At 59.0% G+C, this 22,264-nt stretch overlaps 1 protein-coding gene across 2 annotated transcripts; it reads right to left on the bottom strand.

Annotated features, from left to right (window-relative positions):
- Window positions 1-1,622: 1,622 nt before the first annotated feature.
- On the bottom strand, window positions 1,623-21,881 carry LOXL3 (lysyl oxidase like 3). Of its 2 annotated transcripts, XM_077177881.1 has the most exons (15): window positions 21,665-21,881; window positions 15,309-15,639; window positions 13,791-13,954; window positions 13,224-13,435; window positions 9,934-10,159; window positions 9,549-9,729; window positions 6,224-6,378; window positions 5,348-5,521; window positions 5,047-5,202; window positions 4,672-4,834; window positions 3,935-4,178; window positions 3,025-3,140; window positions 2,784-2,920; window positions 2,349-2,460; window positions 1,623-2,186 (listed from the first exon to the last, which is right to left on the bottom strand). In XM_077177881.1, exons 2-15 carry the CDS (start codon window positions 15,625-15,627, stop codon window positions 2,113-2,115), a joined length of 2,433 nt encoding a protein of 810 aa, XP_077033996.1. In that variant the 5' UTR covers window positions 15,628-15,639; window positions 21,665-21,881; the 3' UTR covers window positions 1,623-2,112. The 2 variants fall into 2 exon arrangements, with proteins under 2 accessions (XP_077033996.1, XP_054489859.2); XM_054633884.2 differs by lacking the exon at window positions 5,047-5,202 and having other exon boundaries at window positions 21,685-21,881.
- Between the last annotated feature and the right edge of the window lie 383 nt (window positions 21,882-22,264).

The following is a 22,264-nucleotide window of genomic DNA, read 5'->3' as shown; positions in this document are numbered from 1 at the left end:
AGCTTTCCAGGCCGTGGTAAATTGGTGTCAATGCTGGATTTGTGATGGCTGAGGTGGCATCTCCTGGCCCTGATGTCCATCCAGGAGGGCTGAGGATGGCCCTGATGTCCATCCAGGAGGGCTGAGGATGGCCCTGATGTCCATCCAGGAGGGCCGAGGATGGCCCTGATGTCCATCCAGGAGGGCTGAGGACGGCCCTGATATCCAGGAGGGCTAGGGATGGACATGATGTCCATCCAGGAGGGCCGGGGATGGCCCTGATGTCCATCCAGGAGGGCTGAGGATGGCCCTGATGTCCAGGAGGGCAGAGTTTGGGAGCCACAGCCGGGCCGGGGCTCTGCCTGTCCCGCCCCCAGCTCGCTGTCAGTGCTGGAGTTCTGCTCCCACACACACCCGGCCCCTGGGGACGGCTGGCGGCCATCGGGGAAGGAGCAGCCCCGGCTGTTCCTCGCCTTCCTGGAAGAGAAGCGGCGAGGAAGCCCGGAGCAGCGGAGGAATGCGGCTGTGGGGCCAGGCCCTGCCCGTGACGGCGCTCCCGAGCCCCAGCCTGCTGCTTTGGGGACATGAAAGAAGCACAGTTCCTCGGAGGTGCTGCGGCAAGGGGCGGCTCTGCCCTGAGAACAGCGCTCCTTTCAGCAGCCCCGGCCCCGCCGGAGGAATTCGCTGCCCCGGCCAGCGCCGCCGGCCCGGGGGAAATGGCGGCGTGTCTGGCATAGCTGTTCGGCTGTGCTGACCGCAGCGTTCCGGGGCCGAGCCAAGGCCGGCTCCTTCTCCCCGGCTGAGGGCAGTGCCCGGGGTCTCCGCAATGGGGAAGGGTTGGTGGGGTCAGAGCAGCCAGCTGAGGGGTGAGAGCTGGGCTGGAGCTCCCTGGGCCCTCGTGTCACATCCCAGTGTTCCTGCCCAGTGCCTCGGCCCCAGGCCGGGCTGTGCTCCCACATGAGCCGAGGCAGCCCCGCTCTGCTGTGGGACCTCGGTTCTTGTGGGTCACGGTCCGGTGGACCCCAGGGATTTCCTGTGGACCCCAATCCCCAAGGGTCACAGCCTCAGGGATTTCCTGTGGACCCCAATCCTCAAGGGTCACAGCCCCAGGGATTTCCTGTGGACCCCAATCCCCAAGGGTCACAGCCCCAGGGATTTCCTGTGGACCCCAATCCTCAAGGGTCACAGCCTCAAGGATTTCCTGTGGACCCCAATCCTCAAGGGTCACAGTCCCAGGGACTTTCTCTGGACCCCAATCCTCAAGGGTCACAGCCCCAGGATGGGATTTCTGCTTGGTAACATTCGCCCTGGATCTGGTGAGGTGGAACCAGCTCATCCCTGCTCCTCAGTTCCTCCTCAGTTCCTCCCCACACGGTGCTGTGGGGCTGCTGCTGGTTCCTTCCTCTCACCCACCTGGGCTTCCCCCCAGAGGACCAGCCCTGGCTGAGGATGGTGCCGGGGGCTGCTGTGGGGCCAGGGCTGTGTGGATGAGGCATTGCAGGGACCAGGGGATGCTCCTACACTGTGCCAGGGTGGCGACCAGCCCTGCAGAATGAACCCTGCCACCTGCTCCTCATCCCAGCCCAGAGACGTGCCAGCAACCATTGAGAAATAGAACTTACAACTTTATAGAGGAAATAAAATTACAACTGAGAGATGGGGTAGGAGCCACCCCTGGGCAGCTCCTGTGGGCAGAGACACCTGCACCATCCCCAGGGGGACCAGTGGCTCCTGGGGCCCTGTGTGGGTGGTGGGCCCTGGGGCCAGCTGAGGGGGTGAGCTGTGGGGTGAGAGGAACCAGGGCTGAAGGGGGCAGTGGGAGCTGGGGTGCAGCTGGGATGGGAGGGATGCAGGACCTCCCGGACTGTACCCGTGTGCCGCAGCCCAGGGGATGTGGGCACGCTCTTCTGGCCAGTGGTTGGGGTGGCAGCCCCAGGCTGGGAGGTGCAGGTGCCTCCAGCACCAGCCCCACCGAGGTGGGCAAGGGCAGCCGGTGGCAAGTCCTGGGCAGTCCCCGGCAGGACACAGTGGCAGCAGCACTGGGCATCAGGCCTCCCTGCCGGTCTTCCAGCAGCTTCCTCCCACCAGTATGAGGTGAGGGAGGGAGATGCCTGTCTCCCCAGGGCCGGGGCCCTATGAAATCTGGTTGTTGAGCTGACCTGGGTACTGCTCAAACCGCTTGTTGGCCTCCTCGCTAAGTGCATCTCCTGCGGGCAGAGGGCAGGGGCTGTCAGCTCTGCTGCAGTGCATCCCCTGCCAGCACCTTCCACTGTAGGTGCCCCCAGCAGCACCATCCTCATCCTCATGGCTTCCTGCAGCCCTGTCACTGCCCTCCACCCTCACCCCCGTGCCGTGCCCCGTGCCATTACCGATGTGGCAGCTGTGCACCCAGATGCGGTGCCCGTCGTACTTGCAGTTGCATTTCATGGCATTGTTGGTGAAGTCACTTTCTGCCACCTCGAAGTTGGGGTTGATCACGACCTGTGGGGCACTGACAGTGAGATCCCAGCCCCAGCCCCACAGGATGTATCTCCCCAGCTGTGGTGGGTGTGCTGGAGAGCTCCAAGGAGCCAGTGGCTGCTGATGTGATGGGGTGGCCCTCTCCCTGTGCACCATGAGCAGTGCTGCTCAGAGTTGGAAAACCCATGTGGCAGCATGTCTGACTCTGTGGGCACAAGGACAGGCAGTGCCAGCACACCCACTGAGCTCCAGTGGGACAGAGTGATGGGTGACTGAAGTGTGTGGAGGGCTGAGGTGCAGGGACAGGGGCTGGGAGGGTGACAGGGGAGGGTCAGGTGCAGCACCTGCAGGATGTAGTTGCCTGGTTTGACATCAGTGATGTCGATCCACTGGCAGTCGATGTCGTGCCGGTACAGGTCCCAGCAGCCCACGGTGATGCCCTGCTCCCCAAAGTTGGCACACTCGTACCTCTTGGCCACGTCTGCAGGCAGGAGGAGACACAGCTGGTCCCTGCTGAGACCTCCAGCCTGGCCCCACCATGGGGACACAGGCAGGGACAGTGCTGCAGGGCCCCATGTCACCCACCTTCCTCGCACTCAGTGTCCTCCAGGCAGAAGCTGGCCTTGTGTCCCTCGGCCACCTTGGTGCCATTGGGGGTCAGGATGTCGTAGTGGGTGAAGATGTCCATGCTGTGGTAGTGCCTGTGGGAGGGAGCCAGCACCTGCTGCAGACTGCCCTGCCCTGCATCAGCCCCCTGCTGCCAGGAATGTCCCCACAGAGCCCCTGCTCTGAGGTGGCAGCACTGTGAGGTTGGGCAAGGCTGTGTCCTGCCCTGGAAGGGGACACAGCTGTCCCCAGCCAGCTGGCCCACGCAAGCAGAGGGTTCAGCTGCAAAGCACAGCCTGAAGCCCCATCCCTGCCTTCCTGGAGACCCCAGCCCCAGCATTGCTTATCCATGAACAGCCCCTAAGCCAAACCAGACAAAATCGGACCCTGAGCACCAGATTTGGGCTATGCAGTGTCACCTTCACCCGGTGTGGAGTGACAGAATGTAACAGAATAATGCAGAAGGTAATCTCACACCTGAGGAGTTGCAGCTGTACTAATCACCAAAGATTAGGAACAGGCCTGCCCTTAATAGGCCACAGCTGTGTCCAGTAAGAAGACCAGTGCTACAAAAGAGTGGGTTAGCTGGGTGAGGGGAGAGTTGGAGTTTGTTGGTTGTGCTGTGAGGAAGAAGGAGTCAGTGCTGCGAGGAGCTGCCCATGAGAAATCACTGAGAAGGTCTGGGACTTTTGAAACAAGGTGACAACAACCTGGTGTCACCCTCATCCAGCATCACCCTCTCTCAGTGTCATACTTGCACAGTGTCACTGTCTTTTAGCGTCACCCCTGTCCAGCACCCTCTTCACCCAGCCCATTGCAGCAGCAGCACCCTCTCCCCTCCCTGACCCCCAGCCCCGTGTGTCCCCTCCCTGCTGTGCCCCACACGCACCGGTGGCACTCGTGCCAGACCCAGGAGTGGCGGCCGGCCTTGGGGCGGAAGTCGGCGCGGCCGCGGTTGTGGATCTGCGAGGAGAAGCGGAGCAGGCGGCGGTGGCCGTAGGGCCAGTTGGCCAGGCGGGCCGAGCTGGCCAGGCAGTTCTCCTCAGCAGCGCAGTACAGCATGTGCAGCGGCCTGTCCTCGATGTACGCCGTCTCCTGCACCAGCGGCGCGTGCAGCAGCAGGTCTGAGGCGGCTGGGGACAGGCGGCTGCTCAGGGACGGGCCCTGCTCTTGGCAGGGATGGGGCAGTGCCCAGGGCTGAGCCAGCCAGGAGGGACATGTGCCCTCTGCAATGGCTGGGTGTTGGCTGAACCCTGACCTCCAGCTGCAAACTCCACTGAGCACAGCTCCTGGCCCCACTACACCGGTGTCTACAGAGCCCATCGCCCACACACCCCAATGCTCAGAGTCCATGCCTGCAGATCCCACTGCCTGCAGATCCCACTGCCTGCAGACCCCACCAACCGCAGACCCCAGTGCTCAGAGTCCATACCTGCAGACCCCACTTCCCACAGACCTCACTGCTGGCAGAACCCACTGCCCACAAACCCCACTACCCGCAGACCTGACCACCCACAAACCCCACAGCTCAGAATCCATACCTGCAGAGCCCACTGCCCACAGCCCCTCGCTGCAGAACCCCCAGCACAGACAGGCCCCCCTGCAGCCCCCATTCCCTCAGCTCACTCTCGGAGCAGATGACGCCTGCAGCGAAGCGCGTGCCCGTGTTCCTGCAGCTCAGGCTGGCGCCGTGGTGCTGGCAGTGGCTCAGGGACATCTCGTGGCCGGCGCACTTCACCCCGCTCATGACCATCTCTGTCACGTTGCTGGCGTCCCAGTACCAGGTCTCCTGGTGAGGGGGTGAGGCAGGGTGGGTGGCAGGGCTGGTGGCCGGATTGCCCAGGATCACTTCTACCCAGGCTGCAGCCAAGCCCCCCACCACAGCTGCCCACAGGGGTCTGTGTCCCTCTGTCCCCACCTGTCCCCATGCAGCCCCACGGTTGTTTGGGAAGTGCTGGCTGGTGCCTGTGCTCACCAGGGGCCCTCCTCTCTGGCACCTACCGTCACAGCATGCAGGGAGTAGCCCAGGCCGAGCTGACGACAGGCCACCATGGCCTCCTTGGTGGTCCAGCCATCGCTGCAGACCGTGCCCCACTTACTGCCTCTCTTCACCTCCACGCGGCCCTCAAACTCTGTCCTCCCGCCGGCCAGGCGGATCTGCAGGGAAACCCTGGGGCCGTGAGCAGACACCCCATGCTGTGCCAGCTCCTGTCCCCCCTCCGTCCCCATCCATCCCTGTCCCAGCCCTGTGAGCAGTGGTGGTGGCTGCTGCTGCCCTGGCCAAGCTGGTGCTGGCACCTACTTGTAAGCCGTGGTTAGCGAATCCCAGCCCCAGCTGGCGACAGGCCACCATCGCCTCGAGGGTGCCCCAGCCTTCTCCGCACACCAGACCCCAGCGGGGCTGGTCCCCGTCGCCAGCCCCCACCGCCACCTCGACCCGCCCCTCGAAGCGGCTCCGGCCCCCGCTCAGCCGAATCTGCAGAGAAAGGCGGTGGCGGCGTCATCACCGTCACAGGCGATGCTCCCCCTGCATGCAGGGCTGTCCCCGGCCCCTGTCCCAGGCTGTGCCTGCACATGGGGATGGGGAAGCAGGAACTGAGCAGAGCCAAGCACAGCTTTGGTTGGCAGGGAATTTGCCAAAACTGGTGGATTTGGGGACAAGAAATGGCTTGTGAGTTTGGGAATTGTCTCACCGGCACTGAATGAACTGAAAATAGTTCATTTTGAAATGGCGTCATTTCAGACATTACAGGTGTGAGAGAGTTAAAGATCATTAAAAAGAGCTCAAAGTGGATGAAACGATGGGCCAGGGCAAACAGGAACAAAGGGCTCCATTTGCTTGTTTCATCGCAGGTAAAAAAAAAAAATCTCTTGGTTATCCCACAGTGATTTTTTTTCCGGTGTTTCTGTTGGGGAGTGGGCACAGGCTGGCAGCAGGAAAAGCAGCAGGGAGCAGCACCCACAGAACACCCAGAGCTCCCACAGCCTCCCCTCCACCCTCTTCCTCACAGGGGTTCCCACCCACAAAATCCCTGATCTCCCAGGACAGGGGGAAATGTGTGGGGTGCAGAGTAGGACAGATGAGGTTCCCATGGATTCTGTGGGCCTTTCCCAGCCCCCCACTCTGAGACCCCACTGCTGGGAGCCCCCCGGAGCCAGCAGCCCCCATGGTGTGCACCAGGTTCTCGTAGCCCATGTAGGGGATGTTGCAGCGAACAGCAGCGTCCTCCGTGTGCTTGCAGTCCTCCTGGGTGATGTTCCTGAAGGGACAGTTCCACAGGGACTTCTCGGTGCCCCGGCACTGCACCTCGTTCAGGTGGATGGGGCCCGTCCCTGCAGGAGGACAGCAGAAATCAGGGCCCCCCTGTGACACAGGGATGCTCAGGGCTGTTGTCACGTTTCTCTTCCCAAGGATTTCTGAGAGTCACATTCTCTGAACCTCAGAGAAAGGGAAAACATAATTCTTATCACTTGCTGGGCCTGTGTTGTGCCAAAGTAGAATGCAATGTGGAGATTGTTTATCCAAAGTGAGGATGTTTTGTTTCCTTGGCCTATCAGGGCCAGCTGTGTGTGTGTGTGTTGGGACTGTGGGCTGAGATTCTCTGCAGTGGAGTGCAGCTGAGTGCTTGGCAGATTCAGTTTCGATGAAATGTACACAGTATAGTATAATAAAGTAATTCATTAGCCTTCTGATACCCATGGAGTCAGATGCTTCATTCTCTCTCCCCTTCATCAGAATCACCTTTCATTGCAGTACAGGACCACCCATGTCCCCAAGGCTGCCCTCTCTTTTTGGCAGGTCTGAGGGAGTTGGGCACTCCAGCCTCCACAGCTGCTGCCTGGGGCAGTGTGGTTGAGTGGCCATGGTCCCATTGGGATGCTCCATGTATCCCAGTGCTCACAGGACACCCCAGCCAAGCAAAGCCTGGATAAGTGCCTCATCCTCAGCTCCAGGAGGGGATGCCTGGTGCTGTAGCAGCCACAGGGCCTGCAAGGCCTCCCTGGCAGTCAGTTGCCTAAGATAAGAAATGCCTAGTCATGATGACTGGACCAAAAGAAGGCCCTCTTCCACCTCCAGACTCTTGTTATCTCTCTGTCACTTTGACCTCAACTCTTACTATTGGACTGTTTCCCAAAACCCCTATACCCTATAGAAACCCCCATTCCTGCACTGTTCAGCAGAAGAGCTGTCACTGTCACCCTTCACAGAAGCTGCTAATAAAGACACCTCTGTGGAACTATGTCACATTCACATTTTCTGAAAAATCCCTTCACCCAGGATTTTTCTCCTGGGAAGCTGAGAAGCCTCAGAGAAAAAGGAAAACAATAATTATCTGATTTGCTTCTCCTGTGTTGTGCTCACATGTGGAATGTGTTTGGAGATTGTTTACCCACAGGTGATTGTTTCATTGGATTTCTGGTGTGAGTGTTTTGACTCAATGGCCAATCAGTGCCAAACTGTGTCAGGACTCTGGAGAGAGTCAGGAGTTTTCATTATTATCTTTTTAGACTTCTGTAAGAATCTTTCTGTATTCTTTAGTATAGTTTAGTTTAGTATTCTTTAATATGGTATTCTAAAATAATAAATTGGCCTTCTGAGAACATGGAATCAGATTCATCATTCCTCCCTGTTACCTTGATTTTTTTAAGATTTTCTAAGCTTTCTGATGTTTACATTCTTGTAACGAACTTTCTCACACACTTTCTGTAAATAACTTACTGTTTTGCATTCTTTTCTAGAAGAAAAGAAATTTAATAAACTGTTTGTCCAGTGTCATTGAAGAGGTGGCACTTTCACCCTCCAATCCACTGTCACTTTTAGAAATCTATAAATACTAGAGTCAGAAAACAAACTTCCCTTCTCTACCTTAAAAACAAGTGTATGCATGTCAGTTGTGTTATTTTGTGTTCTATAGTGACACCTCCCTGCCATGAGGGTCCCAGCAAATACAACAGAACCTCATACAATTCTTCTCCTCTCTCTCTCTCCTGTGTCTGCTGAGGCACTTAACAAGCAAAGAACTGAAATCACTGAGAGCTGAATTCAAAGAGCTGATCTCACTTAAGAGCTGAGCTGCCTGCTAAGATTGCCTGCAGCTGGGAGCCTGCCTGAGGGACCTGGACAAGTGGAGTGTTGTGGTGTGGTGTCATGGTTTGCCTCAGATACCCTGGGTTTCTCCGTGAAGATTTCTTCCCCAGGTGTGTCAGTCTCCTCTCCCTCCCCCTCCCTGACCCCTGCCCAGCACTGTCTGTCAGTCCTGGCATTCCAGAAGGGCATTGAGTGATTGGCAGAATTCAAAAGATGCCCTCCCAATGCTCCCTGGGGGACATTGAGCCATCCAGGTGTCCTTTGTCCCTTGAGACTTCCCCGCTCCGTACCTGGTTGGTGGCCCCCCGTGCCCCTTCCCTCTTCCCAGGGTTCAAAGGAACAGCAAATATGCAGTTCAGGGGGTTCTGTTGGAGCTGGTGCTGCATTCAGAGGCCTGTGGGCCACAATAAAGCTCTGGATCCAAACCCTCCATCAGAACCGACTCCTTTCCTTCACCATCACCTTAAAGCTTTTCCACCAGAGGTAAACCTGAGGACCACCAGAGCTCCTGCATGCCTGGGCTTGTCTCCACATGCCCATCTGCAGCATCCAGCCAGCCAAAAGTGTCTCTGAGGTGAAATCACCACAGTTGCTGCCTTTTGGTCAAGCAGCAAGGGCCAGACAAGCTCAGAACATCCTGTTCTGGCTATATTGGCAATTATTCCAATAGTGGAGCTTAGCAAGTGTCAGGACCCGGGACATCCCTCTGGCTATCCTGAGCACCCAAGACCCCTGCCAGGGGTCTCAGGGACCCTGGCACAGAGCCCAAAACACCTGTGGTTTTGATAATGACCCGTGGAGCAAATTACCAACCTTGTATGAAGATCAGCAAACCACAACAGTTTAAGTAGAATATTAGTGAAGCTATCATGGGGTGGAAAAGTAGATTTTAGGGTTTTTGGTATGGGGGTTCAGGAGGCAAGATGGAGGGAACTGGGTGTGTCCAGCCTTTCTCCTTCTTCTTCTTGGCCTCCATCTTTTGCTGTGATGTTGGCACTTACAGATTGGTTTAGATTAAGAAGCTCACTGTCTAACATAGGTGATAGGTATTGGGAAGTAATTGTAAACATTGTATATGTGGTTTTTAGTATAAAAAGATAACACTACCCTGGGGGCAGGCAGAGTGCCTAGAACTGTCTTGCTGAGCTGACCTCGGCAGGGCAGGAGAAAATTTTTTATAGATAAGATAAAATAAACAACCTTGAGACCGAGCAATGAAGAGCCCTGACTCCTTCTTCAAGCGCCGGGCTGGGAAAAGAGACTTTCCAACTTTTCTTGGGGTCACACTGACCAGCTAGAGATCCCAACAAGCAAGGCTTTGCTATCCAGACACCTACTGCATCTGGGGTTGGAGAGACCCCAGGAACCCCCTGCTGTAATAAATGCAGCCCTGCAGTCTGCCCAGCAGGCTCACCTTGGCCCATGCGTGCCCCGGTGAGGGCCTCCTTGGCGCTGCCGAAGCCCAGCTCGCGGCACACCACGCTGGCCGACTGCAGGTTCCAGCGGTCGTCGCAGATGGTGCCCCACTCGCTGCTCCTGAGCACCTCAACGCGGCCCTCGCCCACCCTGGCGCCGCCCTTCAGCCGGATCCGGGGCTGTGGGAGCAGGGACTAGGGTGGGACAGTGCAGGGTGGCACACGCAGCGCTGGGATGTGCGGGGACAGGACACCGTCCCCACCTCCCGCTCCGGAGCTGGTCACCCACCAACCCGCACACCTGGGGACAGAGCCTGGCCCAGAGTGGGGCACTGTCCTGCTGTGGGCCACCACAGAACTCGTCCCCCTCCCTGCAGGGCTCACCTGGCCCTGCTGCTGCTGCTGCTGGCGCTGCTTCTTCTTGTGGGCACTGCCAGTGGCGAAGAGGGGCCCGGGCACGCAGCTGACCACGGCGGGCATGCCGGAGCCGCAGGCTGCTGAGGAGTTGCCCCGGTAGAACTCGAAGGAGCACATGGACAGGTGCACCTCTGTCCCCGTGCAGGACACCGAGTGCAGGCGGTAGTTGAGCTGCTGCCGCTCTGTGAAGAGCCTGTGAGGGGGACAGGAGCCCTGAGCCATGGCCAGAGTGAGCAGTGGCAGTGGAGGTGTCACCAGCCACCCTGCCTGCAGCTGCATGTGCTGGCTGTGCCCCTTGCCCTGTCCCCAGGGTGACACACGGTGCCTGCCAGGCACCCACCCCTTGCCAGGTGCCTGTGCCGTACCCCCAGCAGCACAGGGACACACATGGGGACACACACAGCTCTGGGGCTCCTGCCTCTGGCTCTCCACTGAGCCATTTACCTCTTCTTGGGCCCTACGTCCTCCCTGCGCTTTTGTTTAGGCTGAGATTTGGAGGCCAGCCTGGAAAATAGAAAACAACCATCACAAAGCCTGGGATTTCAGGCTGTCACCTCTGCCCTCAGCAGTGACACAGGGAGCACAACCTGCCCTGGCTTCACTGGAGGCTGAACTCACGTGCATCCCCTTTGTGTCACACAGGGGTGCAACAGCATCATCTGCTGCCAGCAGTGTGACACAGCCACACTCCACAGCAGTGATGCAGTTTCCTGCATGCATCCCACCAGGAAACTGCTGGATGCAGCCACATCTGCTCTGCCTTGTCACAGACCAAAAGATCAAACACCAGCAGCCACCATTTGATCAGTCAGGTGTGGTCGTGTCTGTGTCCTCATCCAGACACCATGCTACCACTGTGCCATGTCCCCAAGGTGCAGGACACCCAGCAAGCAGCACAGACAGCCCCAGGGTGCTTGTCCTGGAGCCATGGGACACAGTGGGACTTGCTGCAGGCTGGCAAGGGCTGCTGCCAGCGAGGGAAGCAGCCCTGGCACAGGCTGAGCCATGAGGGAAAGCTGCCTGGGGCTCAGCACACACAAGGTGTAGGTGCAATCCCAACATCCTCAAATACTTGTTTCCCTCAGGGAGGAAGATGCAGAGCAGAGCCAAAACCCCAGAGCCCACAGGGAGTGAAGAGCAGAGTGGCCCAAAGGAGGGCAGGGGACTGCCAGCCCCAGGGACCAGGCAGAGCCAAGCCTGGCCACTGTCCCCACAGGGCAGCACAGGTTGGTGTCAGCTGCACAGGACACAGCACAGGGCTGGGATTCATACAGCCAGAGGGCATCAGTGCCCACTCACACTCAGGAAACCACATCTGGATCCTGCACCTGGATCTGGGTCCCCAGGACAAGAAGATGCCATGTGTGTGGTGTGAGCCCCAGGGAGAGCAGCCAGCCAGAGGCCTGGGAGGGGCTGGGGGTGTGGGACTGCTCCAGCCAGGGCTGAGCTGGGAGCTGTGAGGATCCTGGCTCTTCCAGCAGGGAGGGAAGAGCACAAGAGGAAAGAGGCATGACTGACAACAAAAGGTTCAGGCTCAGGGTAAGGAAAACCTTTTGCCCATGAGGGCTGTTCTACATTGGAGCAGAGACCGCAGGGCTGCTGAATTTCCATCCTTGGAAAGTTTCAAAAGCCAGCTGGATGAAGTCCTGGGTTTAACCCACAGCTGGCTCTGCTCCCCACAGGGAGTTGGCCCAGGACTCCCAGAGGTCCCTTCCAGCCTGGATTATCCTTGTGCTTTCATATGACTGTGGCTGTGCAGCCCCAAATTGATCACCCCCTACAAAACAGTGTGGCTCTCAGGAGCCAGTTCCTGCTCAGGGCAGAGGGACAGGATTTCAGCCTCATGGAGACACAAAACATCTCCCCCAGTGCTGCAGGGGAAGGAGCTGCTTGCTGGGAAAGGGGCAGTCAGCACCAAACCAGCCATTGGAGCAACCAGGACCTTCAGGTGGGAGCTGAGGAAACCCATGGGATGACCCTGCCTGAATTCCCATCACCAGCTGCAGGAGATGGCAAGGATTACTGTAGGGGACACAGATCTGGGAATGTCACAACAAAGAGTTCACAGTGAGGGTAGGGCACATTCAGCACCAGGGAAGGTGGTGGGACTGGGGCTCAGGAAAGAGGTGCCAAGCCCCTGCCCAGAGAGGATGGGCTCTGGCTCACTGTATCCACCAACAGATCCAGCAGCAGGATTCAGGGATGGAGGGAAAGGGCAGCCAGACCATCCCCTGGGCCTAGCAGAAAGGCAGCAAGAATGAGTAGGCAGAGGATGAGTGGGCAGACCCCAAGCAGATGTGGCACTTGGGGCAGGACCTGCCACACTGTGCCCATCAGCACTGCTGAGCACAGGCTCTGGTGCCCATGCCAGCCCATCCTGCAGGGAATGGAGGGGTGCACAGCCCTTCCAGCACCCCCAGTGCTGCTTTCTGCAGAAAGCAGCCCATTTCCACAGCCCTTCCTCCCCATCCACCAGGAGAGACAGCTCTGCTCCGAGGCCTCCTGCTGCCCTCCCGGGGTGCCAGGACTCCTGCCTGGTGTGCAGGACAGGGTGGCTCTGCCTGGAGCACGACCAGCCTGGGAGAGAGATCGTCTCTTGTGGGGAATGGGGAACTCCAGCACGCCCAGGCAGGTGCCCTGGGGTGGGGTTTGTCCTACTGGGCCAGCACAGCCCAAGCATTCAGTCTGCTCCATCTGGATCTGTTTGTGCCCAGATCCATTCTGACAGCAGAGACTGGTGGGGCTGGACAGCCCAGCTCTGCCATGGCTCAGCAGATGGGGCCCTGGCCCCTTACCTGCTGCCCAGCCTCAGGCTGGGGCCCTTGGTCCTGGCTGCTCGCCTCAGCCTCCTGTGGAGCAACACCAGCTCAGGGCACACCCAGTGCCAGGCACAGTGTGTCCCTGCCCCTTGTCAGCCCACGGTGTGGCTGGAGCATCCCCTGATGGCTGCAAACCTCCCCTTGGCATGGGGACAGCACTGCCAGGGAGCAAAAACACTCCCCTTTGCTGCAGTGTGTGTGGTAGGAGGATACAGCCTCCCAACCACCCCACAGCCCCCCAGGTTGGTTAGCAACTGCCCAGATGTCCAGCTGGGGCTTGGACTGGTGAGCAGCAGGGTGGGAGGGATTTTAGAATCCACAACACCCAGTGGCACAGCCTGTGCTGTCCCCCCCAGCACTGCCCCACGCCCCTGGCACCATCCCCATCCCTGCTTGGCCGCCCCACCTCTATGTGTGCTCCCTGCTGGCCTCACTCACCTGTAGAAGTTCCTGTTGACTTTTTTCTCTGCAGGGAATCCCATCATGCCGCAGACCACGCGGCTGTTGTGGCTGTCCCAGCCCTGGTCGCAGATCTGTGCCCAGCTGTCCTTGTAGCGCACCTCCACGATGCCCTCTGTCACCGGCAGCTGCCGCCGCCCCCCGGACACCACCGGCCGCAGCCGCACCTCCTCCAGGTGGCTCTGCTCCGTCTGCGGGGAGCGGGTCAGCCCCGGCTCACATTTCATCCCATCGCCCCTCCTCCTGCCTGCCCACCCCCAGGGAATCTCCACGGATGAAGGAGAGGGGTCCCCAGACACAGGCAGGGCACAGGGACAGCCAGTCCTGATGGCCCTGGGCAGCCAAAGATTGAACCTCATGCAGAGAGGAGCTCAGAGCCTCTTGTCCCCTTGGGTCCCCAGGTGCATCTCCGGGGAGCACAACCAGGAAAGCCAGTGCTGCTTTCCTGCACTCCCAGGGAGAGATCCCAGACTGCCCCACACCCAGGGTGCTCTGTGGCATCCTGGATGTCACCAGCTGCTCTGGCCAGCTCAGCAGCCCCCTCACCTCGATGACATTGGAGTCCTTGAAGCCTGGGATGCGTTCATCCTTGCAGACCACACCTGCATCCTCCTCGTGGCTGCAGTCGCTGTTTCCCCAGCCCCGGTGTTTGCAGTCCCCGATGCTCTTCTCGTTTCCAGCACAATTCACATTGTCCAGCCAGATCCGCCCTGCCAGACACAGCCTGGGGGTGAGGGGGAGCCAAGCATCCCCTGGGAGCAGGGAATGTGCCCAGGGGCATGGCCAGGGATCACACGGGTTACAGCAGGAGCTGTAGCACAAAGCTGAGGCCATTGAAATGCCAGGAGTGAAGTTTTGGGTGGCATTCACATTCCCTGATTCCTTCACCCAGGGTTTTTCTCCTGGGAAGCTGAAAGGCAGCAAGAGAGGCCTCAGAGAAAAGGAAAACAATTCTTATCTCATTTGCTTTTCCTGTGTTGTGCTCACATGTGGAATGTGTTTGGAGATTGTTTACCCACAGGTGATTGTTCCATTGGATTCTGCTGGGAGTTGTTTTCACTCTTTGGCCAATCAGGGCCAAGCTGTGTCAAGACTCTGGAGAGAGTCAGGAGTTTTCATTATTATCTTTTTAGCCTTCTGTAAGTATCCTTTCTGTATTCTTTAGTATAGGATAGTACAGTAAAGTATAGTATAAGTATTCTTTAATATAATATAGTATAATAAAGTAATAAATTAGCCTTCTGAGAAGATGGACCATCAGATGCACCATCTCTCTCTTTGTCAGGGTTGCCTGAATTTACAATAGTTCTGGGTGGGTGTCTGCAGAAGAGGAGCATCCACCTCTCTAAGGGGCTGCTCTGCCACACAGAAAGCTCCCACACATGCACAGCTGAGCACACAATCACTGTTGGGCACTCTGGAAACACAGAACCTGCCCCTTGCAGAGATGCCAGGGCTGTGCCAGGGGGATGCTGTGCCCACCACCCCCTCTTACTGTGCACACCTGAGCACACGTGCACACCTGAGCACACAATCACTGCCAGGCGCTCTGCAACACAGACCCTGCCCCTTGCAGACCCGTGGGGGCTGTTCCAGGGCGATGCTGTGCCCACCACCCCTCTCACCATGCACAGCTGAGCACACAATCACTGCCAGGCACTCTGGAAACAGAGAACCTGCCCCTTGCAGAGATGCCAGGGCGATGCTGTGCCCACCACCCCTCTCTTACTGTGCACACCTGAGCACACCTGCGCACACCTGAGTACAAAATCACTGCCAGGCGCTCTGCAAACACAGAACCTGCCCCTTGCAGAGATGCCAGGGCTGTGCCAGGGGGGTGCTGTGCCCACTACCCCTCTCTTACTGTGCATACCTGAGCACACAATCACTGCCAGGCACTCTGGAAACACAGAACCTGCCCCTTGCAGAGATGCCAGGGGGATGCTGTACCCACTACCCCTCTCTTACCATGCACACCTGAGCACTCTGCAAACACAGACCCTGCCCCTTGCAGACCTGTCAGAGCTGTGCCAGGGGGTGCTGTGCCCACCACCCCTCTCTTACCGACTCCTTTGCCGTACTTGGCGCTGTGTGCCCAGCCGGTGGCAGCCACGAAGCCGAGGTGGCGGCACAGCACGTGCGCGTTGCCCAGCGTGAAGTCGTCGTCGCAGATGGTGCCCCACTCGTCGTTGTAGAAGATCTCCACGCGCCCCTCGTTGTGCTTGCGGGGGTACCCGGCCAGGCGGAACCTCAGCTGGGGCCCGGGGGGCTGCGTGGGGCCCGGGGGGGTGGGCTGGGCACTGCCCACCCGCAGCCAGGCGCTGCCCAGCACCACCAGCAGCACCAGCAGCTCTGGCCATGCCCATGTGCTGCAGCCTCCCATGGCTGTGCGGCCCTGCAGGGGTAGGCAGGGTCAGGGTTGTGCTGCAACACCATCCCACCCCCATCCATTCCCTCCCATGCCTCCCCTCCATCCAGCCCCCCTGCCCAGTTCTGTGCTGGTTAAACCCCCTCCCCACCAGCAGCACAGCCACGTGTGTAGGAGTGTCGGGGGGTAGGGATGGTCAGGATGGATGGAGACGAAAGATCTCTGCAGCCAGGTTGTGGAACTTGGGGTTTATTGCAGAGGGCCTGGGTGCAGGGCCCTGCTGGGAGCTGCCAGCCACAGCTCAGAGCAGGCCTGAGAGGAGAGAGGGGTAGAGAGGATGAGAGGGTAAGAGAGTAGAAAGGGTAAGAGAATAAAAAGGGTAAGAGAGTGAGGTTCCTGTTACAATACAATAAATCTTCTTCTGTGCTGAATATTCTAATTCTCACTAAGTAATTTAGTACAATATACAAATCCTATAGCATTTCCATACAGCCTATAAGAATCATTACATTACTACACTGTGTTACATTTTAAACCCTAAAAACTCCTCTTTGGGCCCCTTCTGCCAAGCTGTAGGGTCTGCTCTGACCCTGTGACCTGTCTGCAAGCAGAGGGAATTGTTCCCTCAAAAGGGGATTACCTTCAGTCTGCCACACCATTGTTTTCCAGTTGTTCAGTAACTGAGGTATCTCAAAGCTTGCTTTCATTTCAATCTCACTTATAGTTTCTATAATCTCAAAATCTTTTGCCAGGCAATCATATTTATAAGGCTTTCCTGTTTCATCTTCCCCAACACACGTGCCTGGCCAGAGTGCCCTTAACACACAGCCCCTGCACCCCTGGGGCTGTCAGGGACCTGCCCAGTGCCCCTGTCCCCCTCTGCCAGCAGCCCCCACCGTGCTGTCTGATCACACCCCGAGGGCAGCGAGGGCAGATGGGCACAGGGGTGTGCCCAGGAGACGTGAATGGAAGGAGGGGATGAGCTGCCAGAGCTGAGGGAGCTGGAACAGGCTCAGGGCACAGGGAAAGCCCGGCTAGACCAGCCAGGAGCTCAATCCAGCAGGAGCAGGGAATGGCTGCTGGCTGAGGGGATTCCAGCCCACGCTCCTGCCCTCCCTTCCATGACGAGCGAGGCAGCCGGAGCATTCGCATTCCTCTGACAATATTTGTGGCTCCCCGAATACCTGAGGGAGATGTGGTATTCCTGTACCAGTCCCACAGCAAACAATAGTGAAAACCCTTCTCTGTGAGCTGCTCTCCCTTCCCAGTGTGTTATTCCCATGGATCCTGTAGCTCAGGAGCAGCATTTCTGCATGGGGGGTGTTAACAAGCTCTGATTGTGCCACCATCCCTGCCAGCCCCTGCCATGATAGGAAAGCATTCCCCCAAAACACCCCCAGGGAAGCCCCCCAGAAGGATATTTCTGTCTCCAAGTCCCCCTGAGCACAGATCCTGCCTGCTGCACTCACACAGACCACGCTTGCCATTAGAAAACATTAAAAAAAAACAAGTTTGGGCTTTCCTGGGGTGATTTAAATTTCCTGTATTTAGCTGCAGTGTCACAGAGAAAGGGAAACAAATTCAAACCCCATGCAGAGCTGGGGGCTGGCACAGCTGCTCCACCTCCCCACCAGCCTCCAGGGCAGGGTTTTCACAGAGGAATCAGCCCCATTCCTGCTTGGTTCACTTTTCCACATGATGAGGACCTGCTCCACACTCCAGCCTCTTGAGAACGCCTCCTGGACCAAAGCAGGGATGGACCAGGATGGTGCCCAGTGCCAGCCCCTCTGCCACACCCAAAACACCAACACAAGCCTCCACAGGGCCCAGCCCTGCTGCCTGCCTGCCCCTTTGGGCACATGTGACATTGGAGGTGCCACCAGGAGCAGTGAGAACCTCGGGATGAGCCTGCAGAGATGCCCAGGAAGAGAGTGAGGAGTAACAAGGAGCAGCACTGCTGGTCCAGTTCCACAGCAGACACAGTGGTGGCAATGACTGGATGTGGCACTGAGCACTCTGCTCTGGCTCACAAGGTGGGGATTGGTCACAGGTTGGACTTGGTGGCCCTGGAGGTCTTTTCCAACCCTGTAATTCTGTGAAGCACATCAGCTCCCTCGGAGCAACCACATCAGTGTGAGTCTGGCTCTCTCCTCTGTCACAACTGGGGACACCACAGAGCTGGTGGGGACATGGCCCAGGCAGCTGGGCTTGGTGGGAGCCAGTCTGGGCTCCTGGTGCCTCAGCTGCCTGCTCTGGCACTGCCAGAGCTCAGCAGGACGTGTGCTTGTGGGCAGACAGCAGGGAAATGCTCTGCTGAACCTTTTACCCAGCCAGCAGGAAGGGATGGAGGGTGCAAAGGGCCACCCCAGTCCTGCCAGTGGCTCAGGAATGGGAATTTCTTAGGAAAATGGGAATTGTCCATCCTCATCTCTACACTGGCTGGGAAGCAGAGAAGGGATGAGTTTGCCATCTCACAGCAGGAACAAAACTTCTTCTTCCAGCCCTGGGTCAGCGAGGGGACGCTGCCCTGCCCAGAGGAAGGGCTGCAAACCCTCAGAGCTGTCCTGACACACAGTGTGAGCCCCTCAGTGCTAACCACAGCACACCTTGGGGTGTGTTTCCTTAGGAACTGGAGCTTCCCCAGCGCTCCTGAGCGAGCAGGATGCTCTGCTGTGGAACTGGGCACTTTCACAACGGGGTCAGTACAACCCTGAAGGACACAATTAATGCCAATCTCCACGGTCTGGCAGAAATAGCCCGTGTCAGGAAGTGGGAATGGCCTTTTATGAGATCACAGGCCCTGTTAATTGGAGTAACTGTGTTGATACAACAGGCTGAGACTGGAAGGCATTCGATTCATCTTGCACCACCTTTTAATGAATAATTAGCACTCAACAAAACCAGTGCACCTTCAGCTAAGTGGATTAAAACTGGTCACCTGCTGGAACTAAAATGTGGTTACATGGGGAAGTCACAGCTCTGTGGGCTTTCTGGTGAGGATCACATGTCTTTCAAAGCAAAACTGTGCCAGGAGGAGGAAAAAAAGCACCTTCCTGGTACAGACTACAGAGAGAGAAATGGGGGAATCAGAGATGGGGATAGGGACAGCCTGGTAAATCAGCATGGTGCAGCCTACATCCTTGGCTACATGGAAAATTAAAATCTGTGCATTCACAAGCAAAACAGAGAGGGCCAGAATATGGCACCTGAAAAGTGCTTGGGCTTTGTGCAGCAAATCATTGACTCCCCTCTGAGCCTCAGCAGTGTGACCTCAGGGTCTGTAATCCCTGCTCCTGGGTCCTGCTCCAGCTCTGCTCCAGCATCTCTTATCCCACTGTGCTTCCTCTGCCTTGGCTCCTCAGCTCTGCCACTCACCTCAGAGTTTCCCAGTGACATTCCAGCTGTGCTCTGTGGGCCCAAAGCCTTTTCCATGGCCAGCCCAGCCCTGCCATGTGAGCTCCCTGCAGCCCAGCACGGCTCCATGCCCGTTCCTGCAGCACCTCCCTCCCTCTCTGAACACGCTCCGTGCCCGTGTCCATGTCCTGGGCAGCCAGGCTAACAGGGCTCTCATTGTCCACAGCACTTTTTCCACCTCTGAGGCACAAGCTGTGAGTTTGCTCCTCTCCTGCTGCTCTGCTGCTTGTTCTGCTCGCAGGCTTTGCTCTGAATGGGCAGCCCACCCCAGCATCCCAACCAAGCACCCTGCTGTCAGCTCCAGCCTGGGACAGTGTCCCCTTGGACCACTCTGCATGTGCTTGTGGCACTCTGGATGTGATTATGGCACTCTGGATGTGCTTGTGGCACTCTGGATGTGGTGCCCCAGGCACAGGCGCTCAGCAGAACTCCATAGTGAGGGTAAAGGGCCCTGCAGGATGGGCTGGCTGGGCGTGGGAGCTGGGAAGCAGCCCAGGTCCTTGCCACTGCCCAGGAAACCTCAGGAATGTCCCAGCCGGGTGTGCACGAGGCCCTGGGCCACATCCCAGCCTGCAGCACAGCTGGAGCTGCTGGTGGGGTGTCTGAGAGTACTGCAGAGCCAAAATCCTGGGGTTCTCTCCAGTCCTCAGCCTCAGCCCTGCTCTGCTGAGGCTGGCATGGGTGAAAGGGCCCTTCAGGGCAGGGGACAGCCCCACATGGCAGCAGGAGCCATGACTCTGCTCAAACTGCTCCCATGCCAGCCCACTGGTGCTGCTTGTCCCAGTGGGTGATGGATCAGAGGACAGAGTCACCCTGACAGGTGACTTACAGCCAGGCACTGTCCCCATCACTGCCCTGCATCTTGCAGAGGGGCTGCCCCTTCCAGGACTGTCCAAACCATGTGTGTCCTTCAGCACTCACAGGGCACACAGCAGGACAACAGCCTGCCCCACCAAAACCTCTAAACAGCCAACAGAGCCGGGAAGGGGCAGCTCCTGCTGAGGCAGATCCATGGGTTTGATCAGCACAGGGCATCCCTGCAGTACAGGGATGACATCCCAAGCCTCAGCAGCAGGGAAAGGCCAGGCCACTGAGTCCCCTCAGGGATGTGCTCGCCAGCAGCAGCCTTGGACACACCCACGGGGGACATGGAGCATCCCAGGCACTGACAACTGGGAGGACTCAGAGAAGAGCAGCACTGGGAAAGCCGCCAGCACAAGGGAGAGGAAGCTCGCTCTGTTTATCCTTCCTTGAGAAGGTTAAGGGGTGACACAGCCACTATCTGTTGATGTCCCATGCCGGGACATCCCTGAGAGCATGGGGTCAGGAGAAGGTCTGGTGAGTCCCATGCCTTCAGGGCTCCATCCCTCCCGTTCTCCCCAGGGCCCCTCGCACACACACACACACACACACTCACACACGGCCCTTTCGCAATCCCTCCTGCTCCTCTTTTCCCACTTCCCGGCAGCCCTGGAGAGCCGGGAGCAAATGTGCACAAAGCAGGGGAGCCCCGACACCCCCACCCTGCTCAGGAGGGGACCTGACATGGGTCAGAGCTCCGGGGTCTGGAAGGGCACATGGTGCCACAGACTGGTCACAGAAGCAGCCCAGGGTCACCATAGGAGTCTGGATTCCCTGGCAGGATTGGTGTCACTCCCAAAACTACAACGTCGTGCGGCTGGGAGCTCACTACCCCTCTCTGCCCACCCACCGTGTGTCCCCATCCCAGGCAAGGACAGGGACCCTGCTGCAGAAAGGGACAAAACACCGTGTGGGGCTGGGGCTGCACTTCTCTGACAACTCCAGGTCCACTCCCTTTGGGCTACCTGATGTCCCCACGTCCTGCTGTCTCCCCCTATTTTCGGACAGGTCCCAGCACAGCTCCTACCCCCTCCCAGCCCCCCCAGGACACAGCAGGGCCCTCAGCAGAGCTCTGCCCGCTCTGCTCTGAACTGCCCGGGCTCGGGAGAGGCAGCCCTGGGAGGAACCGGTTGCCGGCAGGAGGGAAAGCCCTCGGAGGAATGCGCAAACATCGGCCATCCCCAGGGGCAGAGGGGCGGGCAGGGGGCTGGGGGCTGTGGGGTTTGTGCCCCAGACACCCTGGAGCAGGGAACCAGCCTTCCTGGACCTGCTGGGGACGGCACCGGCTCAGCTGCGGGCTCCTGAGAGCGGCAGGGAGGGCGAAAAGCCAGCCGAGAAGAATCATCCCTTCCAGCCCTCCCGCCCCACATCCCTCCATCCATCCTCTCCTTCCATGAGCTACAGCATGTCCGCTCCTCATGGAAATCCTGACACTCAGGGTTTCCATGTGTAACCGCTGCTCTGCCCGCAGCCCGCACGCTTTAGGGCGCGGTACAACCCCAAAACCCGCCGGGCTCCGCTTCCCGTGGGACACCCGCGCTGCCCGCCCCGCTCCGGTCCCGCACGGCCCACGGCAGCTCTGGCACGGCACGGCACGGACACGGCATCGCCGCCCCCAGCCCCGCACCCGGGACACCCCCGAGGCGCTCCGACCCCGCAAGGCGCAGCCCCCGCCGCTGCCGGGACAGCCGGGCCCAGCGCGGTACCTCAGGGGTGCCGAACCGAGCCGAACCGTGCCGTGCCGAACCGAGCACAACCGAGCCGAACCGAGCCGTACCAAGTCCTGCAGTGCCGTACCGAACTGAGCCGTGCCGAGCCGAGCCGTGCAGTGCCGTATCGTGTCCTGCCGTGCCGTGCCGAGCCGAGCAATTTCGCTCGGTGCCGCCGCGCTCCGCCCCGGCCCGCCCCGCGCCGTGCCCGTGGCCGTGTCCGGGGCCGTCCCGGCCCGCTCCGAGCGGCCCCGGCCCCGCCGCCGGCACGGCCCGGACGGGCCCGACCCGCCGCCCCGCCATGGGGCCGGCTTCCAGCCCCCGCCCCGGCCGGGCTCGGCTCCAGGCCCGGCCCCGGCCCCCCGGCACGGAGCTGCCCGGCCGCTCCTGGAGCCGCCAGCCGAGCCCCCGCTCCCGGGATTTTGGCCGTCCCGACCGCACCCAGCCCTCTCCTCACCCCGGGCAAGAGAGGGAAGCAGCCAGGAATGGTTCAGCCCTGAGTGCCCTTTTGCAGAGGCTGCAGTGGGGTGGATGGACAGATCCCCCCCTGGGTCATCCTGCCTGTCCTGGGCAGGCTGCGGTCCCCAGAGCCCCCGAGCCCGGGGGTCCCATCCTGCAGGAAAGCCCTGCAGGGTTGGGGCTGTGAGCTCACACTGCCTGCGGTTGGA

Source organism: Agelaius phoeniceus, chromosome 4, assembly GCF_051311805.1.
Source record: "Agelaius phoeniceus isolate bAgePho1 chromosome 4, bAgePho1.hap1, whole genome shotgun sequence".
Classification (NCBI taxonomy): domain Eukaryota; kingdom Metazoa; phylum Chordata; class Aves; order Passeriformes; family Icteridae; genus Agelaius; species Agelaius phoeniceus.
The sequence above is the reverse complement of the archived record's forward strand: the minus strand, read 5'-3'. Positions and strand labels throughout refer to the sequence as shown.